The sequence below is a fragment of the Streptopelia decaocto genome, assembly GCF_964273445.1.
Source record: "Streptopelia decaocto genome assembly, chromosome: 3".
In the NCBI taxonomy this organism is placed as follows: domain Eukaryota; kingdom Metazoa; phylum Chordata; class Aves; order Columbiformes; family Columbidae; genus Streptopelia; species Streptopelia decaocto.
In genome coordinates, this window is record NC_138656.1 from 82,496,613 (window position 1) to 82,519,390 (window position 22,778).

Sequence of the window (22,778 nt, forward strand, 5' to 3'; positions counted from 1 at the left end):
CAGCGTCCCCACGAGGGGTGGCACACGCGTGACTGGGAGCAGAGCCCCACGGGTTCCTATTCCTGTGTGCCTCTGCCCACCTTGTTATCCAGCAGCGTCAGAAACATCTGGCTTCCTTTTGCAGATTCTTTTTGTTCCTTTTGTCATGCCAGATCCATTGTAAAACAGGAGGAAAGCTGTCTGAAGTTGGAGTTGCCTTGAATCTACCTCACTTGACAGACCAACACACAGTGTATATCATCTGTCTCAGTGAGCGCAGGCCTGAGGCCTTTCCCTGCTCTGGCGCTAAAGCCCTTTAAGATCTCCATCTTTGTGAGGAGCCCTTTTGTAGAGCTGCATGACAGTGTGTGGGTCAGGCCATCAGGACGACAAAAAGCAGAGGCTGCCTCGGTCTGTGCAACAGCAAAACCCCCTTTGGCTCCTTCCATCCCTACTCAAGAGATGGGTGCAAAGCATTGCATCGCTCAGTCGTACCAAAAACATTCCTGAACATGATGTACACAATGGTTTGTTAGTGGCTTTCCCAATAGCATTTATAATAAAAATCACAGTTTAAAGCATTTCCGAGTATTTCTACAAGTTAAAGCAACAGAGCTAAAACAAAGACACACAAAAATGAACACATCCTTTTCAAAACTCACGTTGTTTTTGAGGTCTGCTCGAGATCCTCCAAGTAACAAAACACGAGTGCTCTGGGAATGGCTATTCTGGCAAGCCAGGTGAAGGGGTGTGTTACCTGCCTTAGAGAAATACAGGAAAATATAAAAGAAATTCAGAAATTGGACACAAGCATTAAAAAGTAAAACCTCACGGGTTTTCCCACATGAAGATCCACCCAGGGGTGGGAAACTGCTACTGTTATTTTCCCATAGCTCTGAGCTGAATGAACCTGGAGACTGAAATACCCTCTTCATGCTGGAAATTATCTACCTGGGATAGTAAAGGCAGAAACTGTACAGTCTAACAGTATCTGCATTGGCCAAATGTGTTTGCAGGGAGCAAAAACTCTGGAAATCATGTGACGAGGGTCACAACAATTTCTGTTTCCTTGCAATGGTAACATAAACCAGCTCCAAGTGCGGCTGGGTCAGTGGATGCTCTCACAGGGCAGGATGCAGATTTCAGTCTATCAGGAAGCTTTGATGTTCAGAAAACCATTTTTACAGAGAGAAATCAAAAAAGAGTTTGCCTGTACATTCTCTCTCTAACACTGTGAAGGATTTTATTGGTCTGACAGGTTTTTCTGACAGCATTTGGCTTTTGTCAGCCTGAAAATATTTGGGAGTTTTGGCTCTTGCGAGCTAGAAATGAAACCAGCCCGGGTACAAAGGGTTCCCATGCTTACTAGGCTGCCTGTTCACCTTGATTATATCCTTTAATTTGTCCCCTGTGCTTTCAAGGCACAGATCAAAGCTGAAGGGTTTGAATTACAAAGGGCCAATTCTTGAATGTCATCTTAAGTTCCATATTACAGAGTATTTCAGGCCTAAGTGTAGTCTCCAAGCTGTGGCAGACACAAACATTTTCTTTCTCAGCTAAATTGCTTTTAAGTGTCAATTTTTTTTCTTCCTAAGTTCATCTCTGAAAAGCCCCTGGCACAGCTTTGCTGTTTGGAGGGTCAGCACCGGTGGGAAGGCAGAGATGTCCTGTGCGGTGGGTGATGGGCAAGGACCGGGACGCTGAGAAAAGTCCCGGTGCAGGTGTCGGGGGTCAGGGCTCATTACAGAGGCTCATCTGGCCCACGCGGTGACAAATCTCTCAGCAGCTTCTGTGAGAAGGTGAGTGGGTCTGAGTTGTACAGATCTCGGGGTCTTCATTGGTCTAATACATCTTCACTGAAACATACAGACTGATGGGAGGATCTAAAAAGAAGGCTGCGACCGATCTCATGGGATGATCTATCACAGCAGAAGAGTTTTTATGAAGCAAACTTGACTGAAAATAAACTGCACCTGCAGGGTGATTGCTGCACAAGAGGACTACAGCTACTCAGGTGGTTTACCCATATGTTGTCCCATTCTTCAAATGCCTGCCTGACTTGCCTTTAAAATCCCAGGTGTCCCATCTGGCCTCTACTTTTCACTTAATACAGAAGCTGTCTTTAATTGCATTGCCTTTTTACATACCGTGCTCAGGGTGCTGTGCTGTGAGAAGTGCATCCATACAAGCGCGCCCCGAGCAATTGCAGCAGATATTAACCAGGAGTTACAGAAAACATAAAGCCAAATCCCTCCCACCTTCTGCCGCTTAGCAGGGTTTGGCAAATCTAGCAGCCCATATCTGCCCCATCCAGCCAAAATCGCATGATGTGCAGGTGTAAGTCAACACCACGTACGGTGCTCCTGCCCATGGCGCTCAGCCCTGGCTGCCAGAAAAGCCGTCACAAAGATTATGCCTTGTTTCAGTAACTTAAAACATTGAGAGACCAGATACACCATTTGGGGATTAAACAGAATTAAGCTCTTTGTTTTTCTTGAAAGCAGAAGGAGTAAAAGCATGTGCATATGTGCAAGTATGCACAATTCCTGCATTTTTCAGCAGCTCCTGAGACAAGATTTTGTCCACTAAAAAACACTAAACCAGTGAAATGCAAAGGTAGAGGATTGTGTGGGTAAAACATCAAAGACCAGTGCAGGAGCTGCTCACGCAGTATTAAAGTCTGCCAGTCATATTTCAGACATCAGCCTTGCTGAGCTGCCCTGTGCACATACTTTTCCAGAGAGATTGTCTCCAAACAGTTGAGATACGCTGTATTGTAAGATAAATCTGATACCGTGAGGCATCCAAGCATGCAGGAGAACCAGACTTGCATCTTAAGCCCACAACTTTGTACATCATATACACGGCCATATGGAGTATAATGGTTCACAGGACTATAAAGTCAAGCGCTATTGTCTGTTACACGTAAGCATGGGAAGTTGTCTAAAGTACCTCTGATACAAAACTAGGTGAACATTATAGCAAAAAATAATTACAGAAAATAAATAGTGGAAGTTGGAACAATATAAAAGAACTAATACACATAAAATAATATCAAAGATGAGGTAAGGACAGACCACAAAGTGATGATATTTGTACAAACGTATGCATATATACTGCATATATGCACGCATGCAGAAACACTATGCCCAGGCAATGTGCCCTTTTACTCCAAATCTTGGACTTTGGCCATCCTGTTTCCCTTCTTCCCTTTCTTTGCAAGTCCCTTTCAGTTGTCGGTTTAGAGCCACATTTACCAAAAAATGCTCAGAGATCCCACAAAGCCACCCCAAAGCTCTCTTGCCTGTAATGATGGACACGGCACTAACCTGTGATCTGACGACCCATCAGCGCAGGATCCAAACCCCAACTCAGCCCACACTGTCAGCTGCTACCACCATTTCCTAGACCATTCCATTAACCGCTGAATCAGTGAATTGAAGACAAGCCTCCCACAGGTATTACAATTAGAGTGGAACTAAAACCCCTTGCTCTGTTTCACTTTCCTCTAAGCTGCTCTGAAGGTATTATAAATACCAAAAGGAAGATAATCCAGGTTCATTACAAGATTTTGGTAGGAGCCTACACTCATGTATTATGAAGAACTTTCTATCAGAATATACACTATTTTTTCCCCTCTGTGGCTTACAGTCATTTGGTTGTTTAATTTCTGGAAAAAGAAATATTTTGAGTGCCGTTTTCCTATTAGTGCAATTCATTTTCATTTTAAATCACACCAATCACAATGAATCAGCTTGGTATAAATTCAAGCACCGTGGAGATTTCCACTGGAATTGCAGTGCTCCTCAGTCATCATTAACATATCATTCAATACGCTATTGAGTCCCTCCCGCATCAGCTGCTAAAATATGAATTTCCTAATGCCTGTGGAGGAACCATCCAGGCGTAATAAATGCAATAAAAAAAACAAAGAAGAAAAAAATCCCACCAGGAGCTGGTCCCCCACCTGCTGAGAAACGCCATGGCGAGAAATCTCCAGTGCTGAGAATCAGGCACGTTACACCAGAACCAAAAGCTCCTCCCGCAAGGGTCTCACCTTGTTCTTGGCAAGAACGTTGGCTCCTGCTTTAACGAGCGCTTTGGCAGACTGGCTGAATCCATGCCAACAAGCTTCATGGAGAGCGGTGTTCCCGTCCTGAAGAGCACACACAAGAGGAGAAGGTGAGTTTGCTGTGTCCACAAGCAGAGCGACGCTACATGCAGGATGCAACAGCTGCACGCCCCGCATGGTCACTTAAAAAATAAAACATTTTCTTCTCCTTCTAGCTTACTTTCTATTTTTTTTTTTCTTAGAAGAGGCTAAAAATATTGTTATTTCTTTTGTTTGGAACTTAGAGTTAGTTTTATTTACTTCCAAACTAAATTTACAGCCTGGGATTCTCAGTTTCTGGGATAATCAAGGGAAACTGTGCCGTGTTTTGCATAAGGCATAGTATGGTTGTACATTTCTTTAATTCCTCCCTTAAGGAGCTGAGACCAGACTCTTAAATCAAAAACTATCAGCTTGATATTAAAAAATAAATCAGTAATTTATATGAAAGTGATGGTACAGCTTTTTTTCCGGTGTAACTGCTCCAATTACTTTCAAAGCATCAGATACTTACTCAAGAGTATAAACCGTAACTTTCTCTCTGAGACCTTAATATTACTGTCTGGCTGTTCTGCCATCCCGCAGGGCTTCGCTTTTGGCTGTTACCTTGTCTTGTCTGTCCAAAGCACACCCCTCTTGAATCAGGGTTGCTATAACATCGGTGTTCCCTACAACAGCAGCCCGGTGCAATGCTGTCTGATCACCCTGCAAAAAGAGGCAGATTTGTCATTGGTACCATTCTCACCTCATTTTGACTCAATGCAAATGTGCACCATTCACAAGGACTGCATCTACAACACTTGTTTAAATCCAAGCTGCCTTGAAAACAGTCCTCGTAAACAACTATCATTAAACTTTCCAAGATTAATTAAGTTATTGAAAGTATCAAAGAGCTACGAAGCAACTGCTTAGAGAAGTTTGCAAGTCATCACAATCCCTCATACAGTGCTGAAGCCTTCTGAAAATATCATAGTATTAGAAGGCTGTGAAACTAACACAGCTGGCTCTACATATCTAATAATCAACAGTATTTGTAGGGAGCTAAAGGGAATTACAGGCTACGGTAATTCATCACAATGATCCTCCAGTACTTGCAGTAACTGGATGAGGCTCTCCTGCTTTGGCTCCGATTGCTCCATCAGCCCTGCTTAGGACAAGGAGCATGAGATGAGATGGGTCTCTTCAGCACCTCTGATGAATTTCATAATTAGTGCTAAAAGTGGAGGCAATTTAATGAGGAGCACAATGGCAAGTCCATCAACTTATTTCATTCAAGCAACTGAGTGATCTTGAGGTCCAAAAAATTTCCATTTCTCACTGACCTGCCACATAGCAGCAACAAGCAAGTTTCTTACATCTGTTTATCTCCTTTTGTCCAAGATTCCAAAAGAAATGATGCTGATGCGGTCATCTTGCCTGACTGCCCATCTGTTTCACCTCTAACAACTGTTGAACATGTTTTCTGAGCTAGGGAGCCCAAGATTAATTTTCTACAAGCCTTCCAGAAACTGAAAACGAGGGAGACACAAACTACTGGTGCTGCCCATCAGGGGTCATCTTATATTTTTACGTGCATGTTGGTGAGACTATGATAAAAGAGAAGGAAAAGGAGGATTTACGCAGCAGTGTGTAGGGATGTAAGACACCAACCGATGGGAAAATGAGCTGCAATAGCTCCTCTGCTGCCACAACAGCCAGTCTTGGCTTTCCTTTGAAGTCGCTTTGAACCTGCAATGCTGAAGCACAGCCGGAGTCCAGGCACAAAGATGGGCTTCAGGGCGGCACACAGCCTTTTTGGGGATGAATAAACAAAGCGGGAATCCAATCTACTTCTGCTTATCTAGACAACCGTCACCAAAAACACACGCAGGGCAGAGATACGCAGTGTATCCCAAGGAAAAAAAGCTTGCAGGTAGCTAGTTCTAAATAGATACAAAATTTCTCTGCTACAAATCTTTATCAGATAATACCATATCACATTAAACAGTAAAACTAGAGGAATTTCTGTTTTTTCTGTCCTACAGTCTACAAGTCTTTAGATAACTGTATAATTTGAATAATCTGTTTTCAAAGGCAGCTGATTTAAAAATTGCTCTTGGTGGGGTTCTTTTGTGTTAATGACACCAAAATAGTTATTAATCCACAGGTGAAAGAGCAGCGCCAAACACAACCTGTCAGTAACCCTTGTCATGCCAACTGCCACCACCAGTAAATCATTCCATCGGCTTGAAATCATGAAGTTGATTTTAAAAAATTGTGTTGAGGGCTCTTTTTATTTTTTTAATTTGCCATCTATGTTTTGTCTCTAGAGGTCACATATTTTTACTTTTGTTCTGGTCCCTATTGAGACTGGAAATGTATTTTAAAAGATTTTGAACAAAGACAATAATGGCTCCAGGAGCTGGGACTTGAAGTACTGGAAAACTGACATCACTGCAAGTTCTCTGAACTTGTGTATTTATTCAAAATTTAAATATAACAAAAATGTTTTTAAAATGTCCAAAATATACCATGTCACAAGTGCAAGTGTTGGATAGTTGCCCGTGACTATTACTGCTCAGAAACCTGCTTGCTAACAAGCTGGGGAAGAACTAAACATCCTTTTTTGATAACATTTGGTACTGATGACTGGCAAAGCTACTGCAGCCATGGGTAATGTGGACAGTGCAAAGGTCATTTTATCTGATGAACACAAAGTGGAAAGCAATCCATCAACCTATCCCTGCCAACTGGTATTACTGCACCCGCAAAACTACAGAAGATATCATAATAAAGACTAAAACAAGATAACATCTGCCACTGCGATGGATGGAGCTTGAACAATGAATGGTTGGTTCCTACTTCCTTACTGTCAGGAAAATTGATTGTGGAGAAGACCAAACTAGGGGCAGGGATGGACTGAATTTGATTTAGTTTGTAATTAAGGATATTCTTCCTAGGACAGTTTAAATCAAGGCTGTTGTTTTCATTAGCACAACCCCACCACAGTAACTGCAGTGAGGTCAAAGGCCACCCAGCTTCTTGGCATTTGTAAATATGACAGCTATTTCTCATGGCACCTCAGTTAAACTAAAAACAAACACATATTTGGAAAGCGGGAAGCACGCCTCGCTGCGGCAGGAGCAGGTCTCTCCTGGGGAGCCCAGCCCATGTGCTGGGGGTGAAATGGAAGCCTGGGTAGGTGATGGGATGCAAGTCCCACAGATGGCAGGCTCAGGTGCCTCCTGCCCAAGGTGTGGGCTTTGGTGATGACATCTTTCCTATACAAGCATGGGGAGAGCCAAGCATCTAAGAGTAACACATCCAACCAGCACCCTGAGCAGGCAAATAAACATCTCATCCATGTAGGAGAGAGTGTCAAAGGATATCTCAGACCCTGCCCCACCTGAACTGAGGCACCTCCCACTGAAAAGATGGCAGGCAGCAATGTCCTGGTGAAGGTCCCTACCAGCTCCAGGCCCCTCAGCCAGCAGGACAGGACCGAGTTGACCATTCCCTTGGACCCCAGCACACACGTTAACCTTAAACCGCTTAAGGTGTTGTGGAAGCCGAACCACCAGACTGCAGTGGCCTCTGTGTGTGAGTCCCTGAGTGACCCAGCCACCGATGGCAGAGCCCACCTGTAAATACCCGGTCTGCACCGCCGCGTTTCTAACCTGGCTTGCCTCCCCATCAGCAGGGGTGCAAACCCCTGTCTTGCCTCCTACACAGTCAGAGAAAACAGATGAGTTATGGTATTTTTCACGGCATGAATTTTCAGACAGCGTAATCACCAACTCATGTATCTTTTTATTAATTGCTAAAATAACTGTTTCTGAAAGCACTCATCAGAACTCTGCCTTTAGGGGGCTGTTCCAGAGGCTCAGAGAGCAGTTACACCAGTAAACGTGTATTAACTGCCCAGACTATTATGTTGGGCACAATTTATGATCCTATTTGTAAGTGATTTATGCCTTAGGAACAGATCACAGATCAGTAGCAATGAAGAGAGATAACTCCAGTGATGTGTCACACAAATGTGACCTTGACAGAAACAACAGTCTGCATAAATGCAGACATGGGCCCACAGCCAAAAAGGCACTTGGGTGCTTAAGGGAAGCTTGGTAGAAGTAAGGCTCTTAAGTTTACAACAGTGTGTCTCAAATTCCCCTTCTCAGCTGCTGCCTAGCCCTGAAAGCAACTCGAACTCAGTCTTTTCCACCTCAACAGCCTGGACATCTTGGCTTGCACGCTGCCATGTGGCACTGCAGTCATGGCGGCAACAGAGGAGGTCCTTGTGTAGAATCATAGAATCATAGCACCCACCCAGCCCCGTCATGGCCCCTAACACCCATTATCTCCCCTTATCTCTCATACACTTGCTGGAAGAAGCTCCACGCAAGTTGCAGGTACACCCACCACCGTTGGGAAGCAGCCCAGCGGAGGAGGTGGCCACTGGCTCTTCTGTAGAACCCCAGAGGTTACGGTACTCACCCAGCTTGTCTTGCCATGAGAGCACTGCTGTGTTGAAAGAGCTCCAATTTTAAGAAAAATCTCAGTATTCACTGGGCTAGAGAGAAGGAGATGTTGGTGGGAGACTGGGATGTGGGCCTGCACACCCTGCACGCTCTACTTGTAACAGGGCTATTGCACAGCGGGTACGTTTCCAAAGGGTGAAACCATGCTCCTTACTGAGAGCTTAAACGCCTGCTTTCAGGAGAGGGCTATAGGCTGGGAGTCCTGAAGAAAGGCAGACACTTAAATCTTGACCTTCTCATAGATTTTGGCATGATCACCTTCCTTTAGCACTTCTGTGTCGGCTGGGTCGGTGGTGCTTGCTCAGTGTCCTGGTGTTTGCAACTAACTCCTGGAGTTTCTTAATTTGCTGACTAACTTAAAGTAGTGGATGCAACTACTGGGATGAAGCACCTAGGAACTGGATAGGCATATATTTTACACCTGAAGTTCACCCCAAGGGAAAGGAAAAAACACAAGCAACTTACAAAAGGGGTTCAGGTAGATATTAATTCTTCTGCCAGCTTTCCTGGGATACTGGACTCTCCATCATAGACTCTACTGCCCAAATTTAATGATATTTGGTTTACCCTGGTTTGTTATACATGTTTTTCCTTTTTCTGATTTAAAAATATCTATAACCACCATATTTTGTTTTCCTGCACAATCTTTTTTCCAAAGCATCCATCAGTTGTACGATATCCTTTAAAGCCCCTCTCCAGTGTCGTGTTTTCCTCCTCACTGTCTTTATATGTTTGCAGCAATCACCCAACTGTCATGCTACACGAGAATTGCACCAAAATAACCAGCAAAAACTCATGCCTTCCATCCCTGATACAAAGTGCTGGACAGCACCTGCAAAGTCTTATACTATGAAATCAAACCACTAAATTCACGGTAGAAAGCGTAAAATATTTTAAAGTTAAAGTATACCTAAGTGTTAAATACTTGCAGGAGCATACAAGCATATGTGGACATCCTGAAGCAGCTCTACCAAAGGCAACTGAACATGCCATTGCGTTTCTCAATGTCACTGTGCTGCTTCCCTCCTCCTTTGCTAAAGAAAGGCAGTCACCATAATATACAATACGAATAATTTCATAAATGATGATGCATGACCAGCAGAAGTGAGAAAGGCATGAAAAAATAAACATGAAGGAAACAAATTACAGCTTAAATGAGACTGAAATGGGAGTGTAAGAATAAGCCACTTTGCATATTTATTATACGTTCAGCTAGAAATGGTTAGGAACCCCAGGTAATTGTACCATTTGAAATTATTTTGTCTGCTTCTTAAACCGGAGCTTCTAGAAGAGAAGTTTCGGGGCCTCAGGCCTTCGTTTGAAATTAACTTGTTTTCTCCATCAGACTGTGAGAGAGCACACACAGGGCAGGAAACTCGACGCAGAGCAGCCAGCGCAGAGCCCGCCATGCCCACCATGCAGTCATGCACCGCAGCAGAGCTCGGTCATGCCCCAACGCTTCACAACATGCAGCCATGGGAGACGTCAAGCTCAAGGCAGGGTTGATGCATGAGATTTCTAACCTCCTTCTCTCTTTCTGATCTTCTAGGTTCCTTCCTAGCCTTTCTCTTCTGGTTTCTCTTATCTTTTTCGTCCTTGAGTTCCTTCACCGGGACAACTTTCTCCTTGACTATTTCTGAGGTGTGGGCTGTATGGATACTCATTGACCACTCAGAGATGGCACTGGGATCCCAGTAAGACTCGTCAGTATTGGCGGGGAGAAGGAAGGAGTTAGCTCCCGGGGTGGCGTACTCTACAGAGCTGGACTCCACCGGCTGGAATTCATAATAATCCCACTCCAGGCCACTGGAGGTCATTCTTCAACTAATTCTTACGGCTCTTATCGTGTTTTAAAGAATGTATCTGCAGAACATGAAGTGAGTGTTTTAATCTCTCCACAACATTTAGCAACTTTTAAGTTTCTGCTTACCATGTGGCAGATGAAAAGTTAGGTTTGCATTCATTCATTGGCTAAAGAGAATCAACTCCAAAATGAAATGTTTAGGATTCTCTTGTTATTTAGAAAAATGAAATAGAGGCCATCTTAATAGAACCTGGAGATTTTTTTTTATGCTATCACAGCAATGCCACAGACACAAATCAACTAAGTAATTTACTTTGCAATTAAATATGATACTCCCCACTCTCATGAGTGATTTAATCTCTCAACCTAAATCTGTGTTCCTGAAAAACAGCAACAAAACGTACAGATGTTAATCAACACTTGAAACTAAGATGCCTTCGCTGTCAAATAAGCACACAGTAAAAGTGACCAAAGGCATAATCAATAGATTGCAACTAAAAGAATATAAATGTATCCTGTGGAGTGTAAATAAAGTACACAAATGAGTTATACAAGGAGAAATCATAAATAGAAAACCTTCTTTGAAGACCTATGTAAAAGGAAAGCAGAAATATTTTAGTTAATACCTTCCACAAGCAAAAAATCTTCATTTGGAGTTTTAGCCTTCCTTCTCCTCTGAGACAAATCCAAACACACACACTGAGACTCAGCAGCTCCTGAGGCTCTCCTCAAGCCCAACCAAATTACTAGTACTAAATACAGAACTAAAATCAAAACACATTTTAAAGAAACAGTATCTGTGAATCAAGCATGAATCTGTTCTGTTCAGATTCATCACCACATTTAGAGGTGGTACCCAGGTGTCGTGAACAAAGCCCCTGAGAAGCTTGTAAAGCAAGTGAAAAAGGTCTTCTACGAGCTGTGTATTTCTGCAGTGCAAGACTCTTTGCTAAACAGAAATGATGCTAAACACTGATTTAATGGACTTATTTTTCCATTATGGCTATCATACTTACATATAAACAGCCTAGGTTTTATTCCTAGAGGATTAAAAAAAACCCCAGACTTACTCAAAAAACAGTTTCCACAGAAAACACATTTGTCCAAATCAGTGGAAGCTCTTGCATTCTTAGAGCAGCAACTTGCTTTTCTCAGGAAAACAGACTGTACTTGTAAAGTACCTGCAACTTCGTCTTAAATATCTGATGAACTATTTTTGCTGGGAGAAGTCAAAAAAACATGCTCCGGATACATCTGAATAAACTGATACTCCTATTACATTTGCAAATCTGCTGCATTTCACAGGCAAGTGTAGGGAAATACTAAATAGTGCAGGAAGCAAAGTTCCTCCCTAGAAAAACAAGTTTCCCAGTAGAAAGCTGGCTGCACCAGTACCCCACAGTCCTAAGCCTGTCAAACAGACTGCTCAGGTCTCACAGTGAAGCCGCTACTCATGGAGACAAGGAAAGCAGTTTTCTAATTTCTATAGGTATTTAAGACCCCCTAGATTGAAACAAATGCCTGAGGGAATTTTCAAAAGGCACCTGGAGATTTCGAGTGTCCTTTAAACAGCCATACAGGTGCCTCTACTAACCACCTTTCGACCTTTAGGTCCTTTGAAGAATCTTCGCCTTATTTATTGCAGGGGGAACAAAAGTGACCCTTCCTCAAACTTGCTCCAGCATGCTATCAGAAGTTAGTTAGCAACGAATCTGAAGTAGTCATGGTTATTCAACTGCTGTTGCACATTTCAGCCTACCCCTTTGTTCATCAGAGTGAGGTAACTAAAACCACGTCACTGGTCGCTTCAATGCACCCTAAAGCCTGGTCCGAGATTAGAATTATTCTCCTGGAAAACCAAGAAATTCCAATAACTTAGATACCTTACCGAATTAATACAAACTACCATTTGCTAAATTCAAAGCAGGTTTCATTGCGCTGATGCTTTGCTACACGACAGCCTCACAGATGCGACCACCCCCACAACAAATGCAAGTGCCAACGAGATGATTTCCCTGCGATGCCGCACGGTGCTCTGGGCAGCTGCTCCATGCAGCATGTGCTACACAAAAAGCATCTCCCACTTCAGGCAAACATTACAATGGATTGTGTCCCCTACCTGATATCCTCCAGCGGGTTCCCATCTGCTACAACAAGCTCTTATTTCATTTCTGCACCAAAAGGCAGATGATGACTCTCACTGCTACTCACACCAGCCTGGTGCAACCAGAGCTCTTATAAAGAGTTCTTGAGCATAAGGACCAAGATGTTCATTGAAAAACACCACATTTGACTTGGCCTCCCATGCAGTTTTTCATCTTTGAATTAGAGCCTACATCTCCAAATTAGAAAATACAGAGACGGATTTAGTTTTCATTTAACCCTACTTCAAAGAAGTGAAGGTCTCCTCTTATTTGCAAATTACCTTCTACCCTCCACCCCAAGCAAGAAGGTTGTATCTACTTACATCATCCTGAATATCCAGGTCGCAGCCTGCCTTCAGCAAAACCTGGACAACACGGAGATGACCCTTGTGGGCAGCAAGATGCAAGGGGGTCCGGCCATGCTATGAATGAGAAGAAAATAATAATACTTTAAAGTGAATTTTTAGGCGTGGTTGTTGACCAGAATTTTATCCTCTTTTCCTTGTTCTTCTGTCCATATTTCTCTCTCTGAAGCCTGTGCTAGCAGGAACTGGCATATATTTGTGTATGCTGAAACTCCTCCTCTCCCTTCTACAATATTGCAGTTTATTCCAAGGGTGAGTGTCATGAGGATGGAGCCAGGCTCTTCTTGGTGACAGCCAATGATAGGACAAGGGGCAGTGGGTACAAACTGGAACACAAAAGGTTCCACTTAAATTTGAGAAGAAACTTTCTCTCAATGAGGGTGCCAGAGCACTGGAACAGGCTGCCCAGGGAGGTTGTGGAGTCTCCTTATCTGGAGACATTCAAAACCTGCCTGGACACATTCCTGTGTAACCTCATCTAGGTGTTCCTGCTCTGGCAGGGGGATTGGACTAGATGATCTTTTGAGGTCCCTTCCAATCCCTAACATTCTGTGATTCTGTGACACTCTGCAAAAGGGATATTATATTCACATAAGGATACTTCCTTACAAATTCACATGCGGCTTTCTGTCCATGCCCAAAGAGAATTATTTTGTTTCTGTCCCTCTGGAGACCACAACTGTCAACCACTTTCAACTTCTTTCTGCACGACAAAGTTGCAGTAGCAGGCCAATTCCTACCTTGTAATGGGTACCATCTTTGTGATAGAAATAAGAATGACTGGACTGTTGGGTATGACGGATGCTCCCCCTAAAAGGAATGGAAGGCTTGTAGTTGCTCTAAGCGACAACCATCCTCATTTTGCCAAAGATCTGTCAGGGTTTTTTTTAGACAACACTTATTTTTAAATATTACCAAGCTCTAATCGACATGAAAGTAAGAGTATATAATAGTAATGAGTAATTCAATCTATAGTGTAATCAAGGACAGTATCCTAATAAACAGACAGACTGAAAAGCTTTAATTGGTGAGATGGATACACCTATGCTTTTAGGAGGAAAAAAAATCTCGAAATTTTACAGTAACACAATTTTTTTGTTAAAAATAGCAACTCCCCAACAAACAGGTTCCAACAACCTAAGTAAAATCACCAGAGGAAAACAACAGTTACTTGCAACTGAGCTCCACTTGATCATCCTTTGGCAGAATTTAAAATGAAACATTTTGGGAAAGGGGGAAGAGGCTGCTTTTCCTACAAAAGGCATAAAAATTGATGTGAAAAGAGGGTCGATGAGGGAAGAGATTTTAAGAGGCAGTCTGGACAACAGCAGACAACTACAACAAGTGATTCCCTAGAAATTTAACCTATATAACCTGAGAAAGAAAATTTGTAAGCAAGAGCCAAGAATTAACTCCTGTTCTGGGAAGGATATATGTGTGTGTGTGTGTATAAAATCTCAAAACATCAACATGAAAGGTAAGTGGGACACCTTAAGAACTGTCAAAAAGGAACCATCTGTAACTGTTCATTGGAAATTTTATTTCATCTTGATTAAGAAAACAGGATTCCAGCCATTGGTAAAATCATGGAGTTATCTTCACAAAGAATCCTGTTTTCTCCACCAGGTATTTTATGAGATAAAGAAAAATTACATTCCTCTTCACCTGTATCATTAAATATCTATTTCTTCATGACTGCTGCTGTGTTTGTCTGTTTTTCCACCCAAAGATTTACCCTGAAAAGGAAGATAAACAGCCCTAACACATCACCTACAGAAGGAGTATGCACCTCAAAAGCTGGCTGGCTACTAGTGGCCTAAAGTAAGCAGAAGGTAACCAGTACCCTTCTGAGATTTTAAGCAACTTTCCCAGGGGGAAAGCTACTTCAGGTAAATAAAAAACCAAGCTCAGGACAGGGCTGTCTTCACTGAGCAAACCTCATACCTGTGTAGCTGGCAAAGCCTCAGGAATTCAGCCTCTTCAGAGCAAAAAGGAAAACCAGTGTTGAAACCACAGACCAGCTGTGGACAAGACGTCTGTGTCATTACTGACTAGTTGTGCTATGCTTTGAAAATGTTAAAACACTGATTAATTTGTTCAGCCTGGAGAAGAGAAGGCCCCAGGGAGACCTTATTGAAGCCTTTCAGTACTTAAAAGGAGCCTACAAGAAAGATGGGGATGGAGTTTTTAGCAGGGCCTGTTGCAATAGTTTTAAACTAAAGGAGGAGAGATTCAGGTTTGACATAAGGAAAAAAAATTTTACCATGAGGGTGATGAAACACTGGCCCAAGTTGCCCAGAGAGGGCCCAGAGAGGCCCTGGAAACATTCCAGGCCAGGCTGGACGGGGCTCTGAGCAACCTGATCTAGTTGTAGATGTATGTCCCTGCTCATTGCAGGGGGGGTTGGACTAGGTGATGTTTGAAGGTCCCTTCCAACCCAAACTATTCATTGGTTCTATGAACTGTCCTATGTTATTGATCTGAAGGGCCAGATCTAAAGGAAAAGTCCTCACAGATTCTGACAGACATTGTTTCCCGTTAGCAGCAGCAGCAGCTCATTCACACGTGGGAAACTTCTACTCCAGCCCCGCTGAAGGCGTGGGAAGGGCTCACATTAGGCTGTCACCATTGTCCCTGGGTGCCACCCAGCCTCCTGCTTGGGTGCTTCTTGCTCAACCTGTCCCTATGGCAAAGGGCACCAAGCTGCACTGAGCTTGCTTCCTTCTCCATCAGCCTGGAGGAGAGCCAGGGCAATGTTGCTGTTCCAGGTAACTCAATAGCAGGAGGCATAAAAGTCTCCGGGCAACATGGAGTGGAGGGAAGACAAAAAAAAAAAAAAAAAAAGGAAAAAAAGAAAAGCCAGATTGACAAATCATTCCTGGCTATGAACAATATGTCTGAATTATGAATATGTGCTCCAGCACATTCAGGTTTATGGGTTCTGACTTTCTACATTAGTTAATGGCAGTAAGTAAATCACCTGATCCGGGTGTCTCACTTCCCAGCAGGTTACTAATATAACACAAAAACAATTTATTGCAATCTGTGCACGGACCAGAAAAAAATCCCAAGCAAACCCAACTTGAAGGCAGGTCATGTACTTTAAAAGGAAAACAGTGTCAACTACATTAATGTATCCCAGCAGGGAAACTTTCTGATAACCATCTCTAACCACTGAAAAAAATGCTGAGGTGCAGCCAAAGGTACTGTGTTAAAAATAAATTGTGAAAGCAGAATATGAGTTTATTTCAATCCGACGGACATGTTTTCCTCAACCAACACCCTCTCCTAGGCAATCACCATGCCGAGCGTGCCCGGTGGCAGGGTGCAAGCACAAGACGTGGTTGCAAAACCACAGAAGATCCAGATCACACAACCTTCACCTGCCAGCTCAGTGCCTTAAGGCACATTAAAATGCACATTAAAATAAAGCTGCCCCAGGGAACGGGCTTACCCGGAGGATGCTGCCCCCACCCTGGGGACGACCAAGTTCTGCTGTCACCAACCCCGCTCCTGTTCTCAATAGCTGGGCAGCCTCATGGCCAGGCAGAGGAGATGGGTGCTGGAGGAGGAGAGGACACTCACTCAAGGAGGCCACAACAGGTCTGTGTTTTCCCTGGCATCAGGAGAGAGGGTGAGGTGCCAGATCAGCAGGCAGAGAGGAAAGCCACCAGGCTCAGCAAGGGCAGAAAGAGCGGAGGCTGGCCGAGAAGGCCACCCTGTTCCAGCCCCCCCAGTAAGTGACACCAAGCACCATCACGTCCTCAGTGCCACCAAGAACAGGAGCCAACGCAAAGCAACATTGCCTGTCTGCTCCTGTCACTTAGTGAACAGAGATTCACAAAACTGTGCATTTCCCCTGTCATCACCCCCGAGCATTCAGAAAATTCAGCCAGGTCCCCAAAACTCAAGCTCTCGTTTAAAAAAAAAAAAAAAAAAAAAAAAAAGTTGTTGAAACAGAAGGCTAGAGGATTATAGTTTGGCTTTTTATTTCAGAGGATTCGTGTGTTTCAAGATTCTCTATCCAAAAAAACAGAGTTCACAGGCATCCCACCTACTGGAGACTTCCAGAGAGAGACCTTCAGAGACCACAGCTACTGCATATATGCAGTTCTTGAGCTTTTTCACTATGAAGTGACACTACGAAGGAAAACTATGACCCTGCCTGGGATGGGAGAGTGGGAAGGAGGATCAAGTCCAGCACATTACACTGATTAGACGCTCAGGCTTTTGGAAGAGCACTGATCCTCTCAAGATTAATCATAACCCTGCAAGAACTGGCAATGTCAGATTTTATTTTTCTTCCAAGTAACATCAAAATGAGAGCAGAGGTGGGTGGAACAGCCGGACAGCGTTCCAGTTCAGGCAATGCAAACACTGGAAAACAATGGAAAAAAACATTCCCACCCACCTCTCCATGCAAACATATACATATGTATGCACACATCAATTCAGAACAAACTATACAAGGGGATCTGGGTGCCTCCCATGCTGTGATGACAAACTTAGAATGTGGCAATCTCTGGAGAGAAACTTTTTTAAATAAAATTTTTCTCTCACAACAATGCATCCTACCCAAAATACAATATCCAGGGGGAAGAGAGATGAAGGCAGATAGACAAATTTCCCTCTGCGTGTCTCCTCCATAAAGACATTTTGCACTCACTACTGCAGCACCAAAGAGGGCGCTTATCTGAATACACACATGGGTCCCAGTGGGAAAGGAAACATATATGAACAAGAGTGTCTCTTAGATGCTCAGTCTAATGAGAGAACACTAAAACCAGGGACTGCTTAACATGCAGATGACTGACTTAAAAGCTTGCTAGCATTTCCAAAGATGAACTGTAATGGTTTGGGGGTTATTACAGAAATACCAATGAAAGATTGCTACAACTTGAGATTAATGAACCAATAAAGCAGTCATTCATATAAAAAATATGCAATTTGGACTCTTATTCAAATGTAAATAATTGCTTCAGCAGGCAACAAATCATACAAATCCTCCCCTACCACTGGTTTATTGACAAAACAAATGGGACCTATTGCACTGAGGCTGCAGCTTCCATGGAGTGTGACACGCTGCAGCTACACACAGTAAACAGCCACACGGATTTCAGCAGGGAAATGCAAGGGTAGGGTTTTTGTTTGTGTTTAATCTGTATTCTAACTTCCAGACGTCGACTGGCAGCTGTTGATACACACGGTTCAAAAGCAGAATTTTCTTAGAGCAGCTGCCAGTGTATGCACTCTGCAACCAAATCCACACTGGGGGGCTTAGCACCATCAGTTTTCCTTGTGTTTATATATTTGTAGGTACTTTTTTGCAAGTACATTCGGTTCTCCATCTCACCCAGCTCTTGTGCTGCAGGACTGCTATTTATTCATCCACTCTGCACAAAAATATGCCTATCCAAGTTTTATTACAAAGCTTGAAAGTAAAAACCAAGTCTTGTCACATTGTTCACACTGATGATTTGTTAGACTGTTCTCCATGAATAACCTGCTTGCTCAACTCAGCAGAAAGTTTCTCACTGACCTCAATAGGCATTCACAAATGTTTGCTAGTCCCCTTTCAATTATTTTTATTTATTGTTTAAAACAGATACCAGTAGTTCTACAAACTGAAAGAGCACAAAAATGTGAAAGCAGTCAAATGTATTTCTTCTTTTGTTTCTGTCTGAACTTAAAAAGGAAGAAAAAAAAGATCATTTTAAAGAACTCAATATGCTCTGAAGTTGAAATCCTGATGACAAGATTACAAGTACCCCAGCATTATGGAAGTGTTGCCATATGGCAGGTTCCTAACAGGACTAGTTGAAAAAAACAAATCAAACAAACAAACAGAATTACTGAATCAAAACAGAAGCACTACCTTTTGCAGTTATATGGGTTTTTTTCTGAATTATAATATCTTCTATGAAGAATTCAATTTTATAGCTATGATCTTAATGCTACGCTCTGTGGAAAAGCTTTATTCTGCTTCCCTGTGAAAAAATATTCACAAAACCCACAGCAGTACACAAATTACATTAAAACTACCTGTACTGCCTTTATTACTTCCTCTGGCAATCTTTTCCACGTCTAGCAGAGAAGTGGCGCACTCCTCTGTGCGTGCTTGCTAATACAGAGCTTATTCTGGACACATTAGTTCCCACTATTGAATGCTGCACCCCTTGCTGCAACACCCCAGCAAAACCCAACACCACGTAGCACCTGGTTTTGGGGAACCGTAGTGCAGAGGTTCAGACCCGGAAATTTCACCTTGGGGGATGGAATAAGTCCATGTTAAGGACTGCTATGCCCCCAGAAGTGCCTTGTTTCAGCCAGGCATCCTTGGGATAAACCAGAAGCTGATGCCTAGGAGGTAAAATCCTGCTTCTCTCCATCCTGCAGGCACCATTCTGAGGACAGGATCAAGAGAAGAGCCGACCTGATCTGAGATGTCACTACTGCCCTTTCTCCTGAGACTCTCCTAGTGGTTCTCAGCCCTTTCCCTAATCTAATTGAATTCAGCAAATCCAAATAAAAAGTACCCAGGAAAAGGAAAACAACATCCTAGGAGGACAGCAAGGCAGAGCAGCTCAGAAGGCCCAGGCCTTTAATGCTGAAGATGCAATAACTTTGCTGAAAGAAAGCTCTGCTACAAAAGGACTGAAAGATGGGACCAGCTTTCTCACACAGAAGACAAGACTTAATTATACCAGACCTAGTTCTTAATTTTCCAGCTTTTGCAGCATATTCACCAAAATACTTTATAAAGGCACCTACTTGTTGGATCAACCAATTTGCATGATCAGGTGTTTGGGGTATTTTTTGCCCTTTTCATAAATAAAACAGCTACATATTTCACACCTGTCAAGAACATCACACAAAAAGGCACAAAAATTGAAATTATCTCTTTGTCCTAAGAGGCAGAGAAGCAACAGAGCACCCTGGTCGAGAAGATGCCCTTTGAGAAGAGCAGAGCCCTGCATGGCTGGTGGCCGCAATCCCAACACCAGGACGAGCACTTGATGTACGTGCAACGTGGGGCCACCAGCCCTCTCCCACTCTGGGCTCCTTGGCATCAATGCGTCAGCAGTGCTGTGGCCATCAGCTCTTCTTTACGTGTTTTAAAAAGCCCCCAAACCTGGGAATAGCCCCAGTTGGAGACAGGGAAGATGCTGGAGTGTGCACTTCCATATTGACTTCACCTGCACAGGTGAATTCCTAGTAACGCTGTCAAAACAAAATAAGCGCACCCCCGAGGATGCTGAAGTGAACACCTGGACACACAGATGCTCCACTGAATTTTGTTTCTTTCATATTCTTCTTCTTCTTCTGAAATCATCTACTTAGGGGTGACAAAAATGAAATACTATTTTGCAGCTGAATTGTTGTTTACTGAAGCAGCAATTAACCACATTATATGACCGTCCACATATACGATAAAAATAGAACTGGACAAACTCGCCATCTATGCAGCATTTAATAGTACTTGGTTTTTCACAGAAAATATGCTTAATTTTTCTTAAGCCATGCTCAATTAATCCCGTTTGAATAAAGAACTCTCTGGCATTTAGCTCTGGCTCCTGGTCACTTCAAGCTGTGGCTCTGCACGGTGTTTTTCACAAGAATGAGTCTGTGCTTACAGATGCATATCAGAAATACATTTAAGGCCTAAAGAGATGTGGGAACTTTTTCTGCCTCTCCAAAGATCTTTGTCTCTGCATATTCTCTTCCCAGAAAACTCTGATAGAATTTGGCAGGAATTTTGGCTGACAAGTACAACCCCCCCACCATTTTTTTCCCCCCCTCTGGAGCAAATCCCTCCAAAGGGATTAATTTAAAATTAATTTAACAGAACAAATTGAAAACTACGAATAAAAGCAGAAGACACACAGGTACAAGAGAACTTACGTATTCACGTGAATACATTTATTTTTACGTTTCATTTTGCAATGAGTTTTATCTTGGGGAGGGGAGAGGGCCCTGGGTTTCAGTTTATCTGAAAGCTTGATCAATAGTTCTCCACTACAACATGCATGCCATCTAATTTCCATCCTAAAATTAACAACCCCTACCCTAAAAGTAGTTCTCATTTTCTGTCTGTTCTGCTTATTGAAAGACTGCACAAGGACCCGGCTCTCTGATGGCTAACAAATCCTGTGAAATTTCCAGTTTAAATATACCTGAGTCTAATTTACACATGGTTGCTCCGGTGACAACCTTGTCCTTGACTTTGAATGTTTCTTTCTCCTTCCAGCCTCTGTGTGTCACCAGATTAGCAACCTGAGGTCTTCCAGGGTATGTTTATACAGCCTTCCATAGGCAAATATGCAGATGCTCTCCCTGTGCAGCCAGCTGGCTGGGTGACAGCAGGTGCAAACTGGATGCTGTGCAGACCTGGGGTAGGACATTACTGAGCCTGAACTGATGGGCTTTGATGAGGGCAGCAGCTTGGCCTCACGCCTCTTGTTTCACATTGAGCTCACCTCTATCTGGCTCACAGGACAGGAGGAGTAAGTGTGTGTGTGCCTCCAAAATACTCCAGGCACACAGCTTTGGCCGCTCTTCTGAGAGCCTCTCCATTCCTCTGTGCACTCCCCAACACTCTTGAAGAAGAGATGAAGTCAGATCAGCAAGATCAGCTCCATAGGGATGACCCCACAACCTCTGGGAAAGAATAGCTATGATCCCATGGCACCAGGTCTGCTACAGGGACGGCCTCACAGCTCAGCAGCGAGCACGGCTTTCCTGCAGAAACACCAATACTCTGCACCTGGGCGCAGTTTTGCCACTGAATGAGCTTTGCTTTGATTTTCCATGCAAGGGTGGAAACGATAAAGCAAGCGCAAGCAGCAGGAAGCCACCTATATCGTATAGGAAAGAAAAACTTGTCAACTCTGGCAAATCTGCATTTTATCAAATTGACTGGGCTTTGTGTTTGAAAGTCAGATTTACGCAACTTGCTTCTAATTGTCATCAAGAGAATGGATTTATAATTTATAATTGCATAATAAGCAACCTTAACAATAAGAAAGTGTCTCTTTCGCATTTGAATTGTGGATTATGGCAACTAATCCCATGAAACATTTAAATCAATTGTTCTGGCAACCACTACAAGGGACACAACATTTTATGTTTAAACAGTGCATTATGTTAATGCACAAATTTATACAAAGTATGGCATCCTTTGGTCGTTTGTGTATTTTCAGGTATGTCCCTCAGCAATCTCAAAGCTCATGATCTTAAAAGAAAACAAACAAGCAAAACAAAACAAACAACAACAAAAAAACCTCCAAAATAACCCACAAAGCCCCGAGCTACCACTCAGACACCTGCAAGTCAGTATTTCCTGATCTATTACTGACTACCTTTAATAGCTGTTCATCAGCTACTGAGCTGCTTGGACAACAGAGCCAAAGAGGCATTTTTATGGGGCCATCATGTTTATTACATCTGTGCTTTGCATCTACCAACAACAAGAGGGCACTTAGTTTTGGTAAACAAAACTTAGAAATACCAGCTGTCCTTGGATCACCCCAGCTTTCAAAATAAATACTATCTACAACTCAAACACTGCAAAGGATTGAAAACAACTGTCACTGACAGATAAAAAGAGGAGATGACAGATTACTTATCAAATGTATTCACATTCGCTTTCTATCTGTAAATATTAGCTCTCATACATATATAATGTTCAAAATCAATATGGAAATACAAATAAAGCTAGATAAAATGGAGAACAACAGTTCATCAAAACAGGATGTCCCAAATTTTATGTTACAGCTCTAAAGATCTAACTTAACTGATTCATTTTAAGGGTTTTTGCTGATCAAACCTTCACTGCAACAGCCACTCCTATCACACTTT

The 22,778-nt window shown here is 42.9% G+C and overlaps 1 protein-coding gene across 1 annotated transcript in view; it reads right to left on the bottom strand.

The window, feature by feature from the left end:
- ANKRD6 (ankyrin repeat domain 6) overlaps positions 1-22,778 on the bottom strand; it is a 106,463-nt gene that overhangs the window by 12,157 nt on the left and 71,528 nt on the right. The window contains exons 5-9 of the mRNA XM_082047312.1: positions 12,879-12,977; positions 10,131-10,382; positions 4,697-4,795; positions 4,037-4,135; positions 642-740 (exon numbers count right to left, since the gene is read on the bottom strand). Of these exons, the coding sequence (XP_081903438.1) occupies positions 642-740; positions 4,037-4,135; positions 4,697-4,795; positions 10,131-10,382; positions 12,879-12,977 (648 nt within the window). The remainder of the gene's footprint in view (positions 1-641; positions 741-4,036; positions 4,136-4,696; positions 4,796-10,130; positions 10,383-12,878; positions 12,978-22,778) is intronic.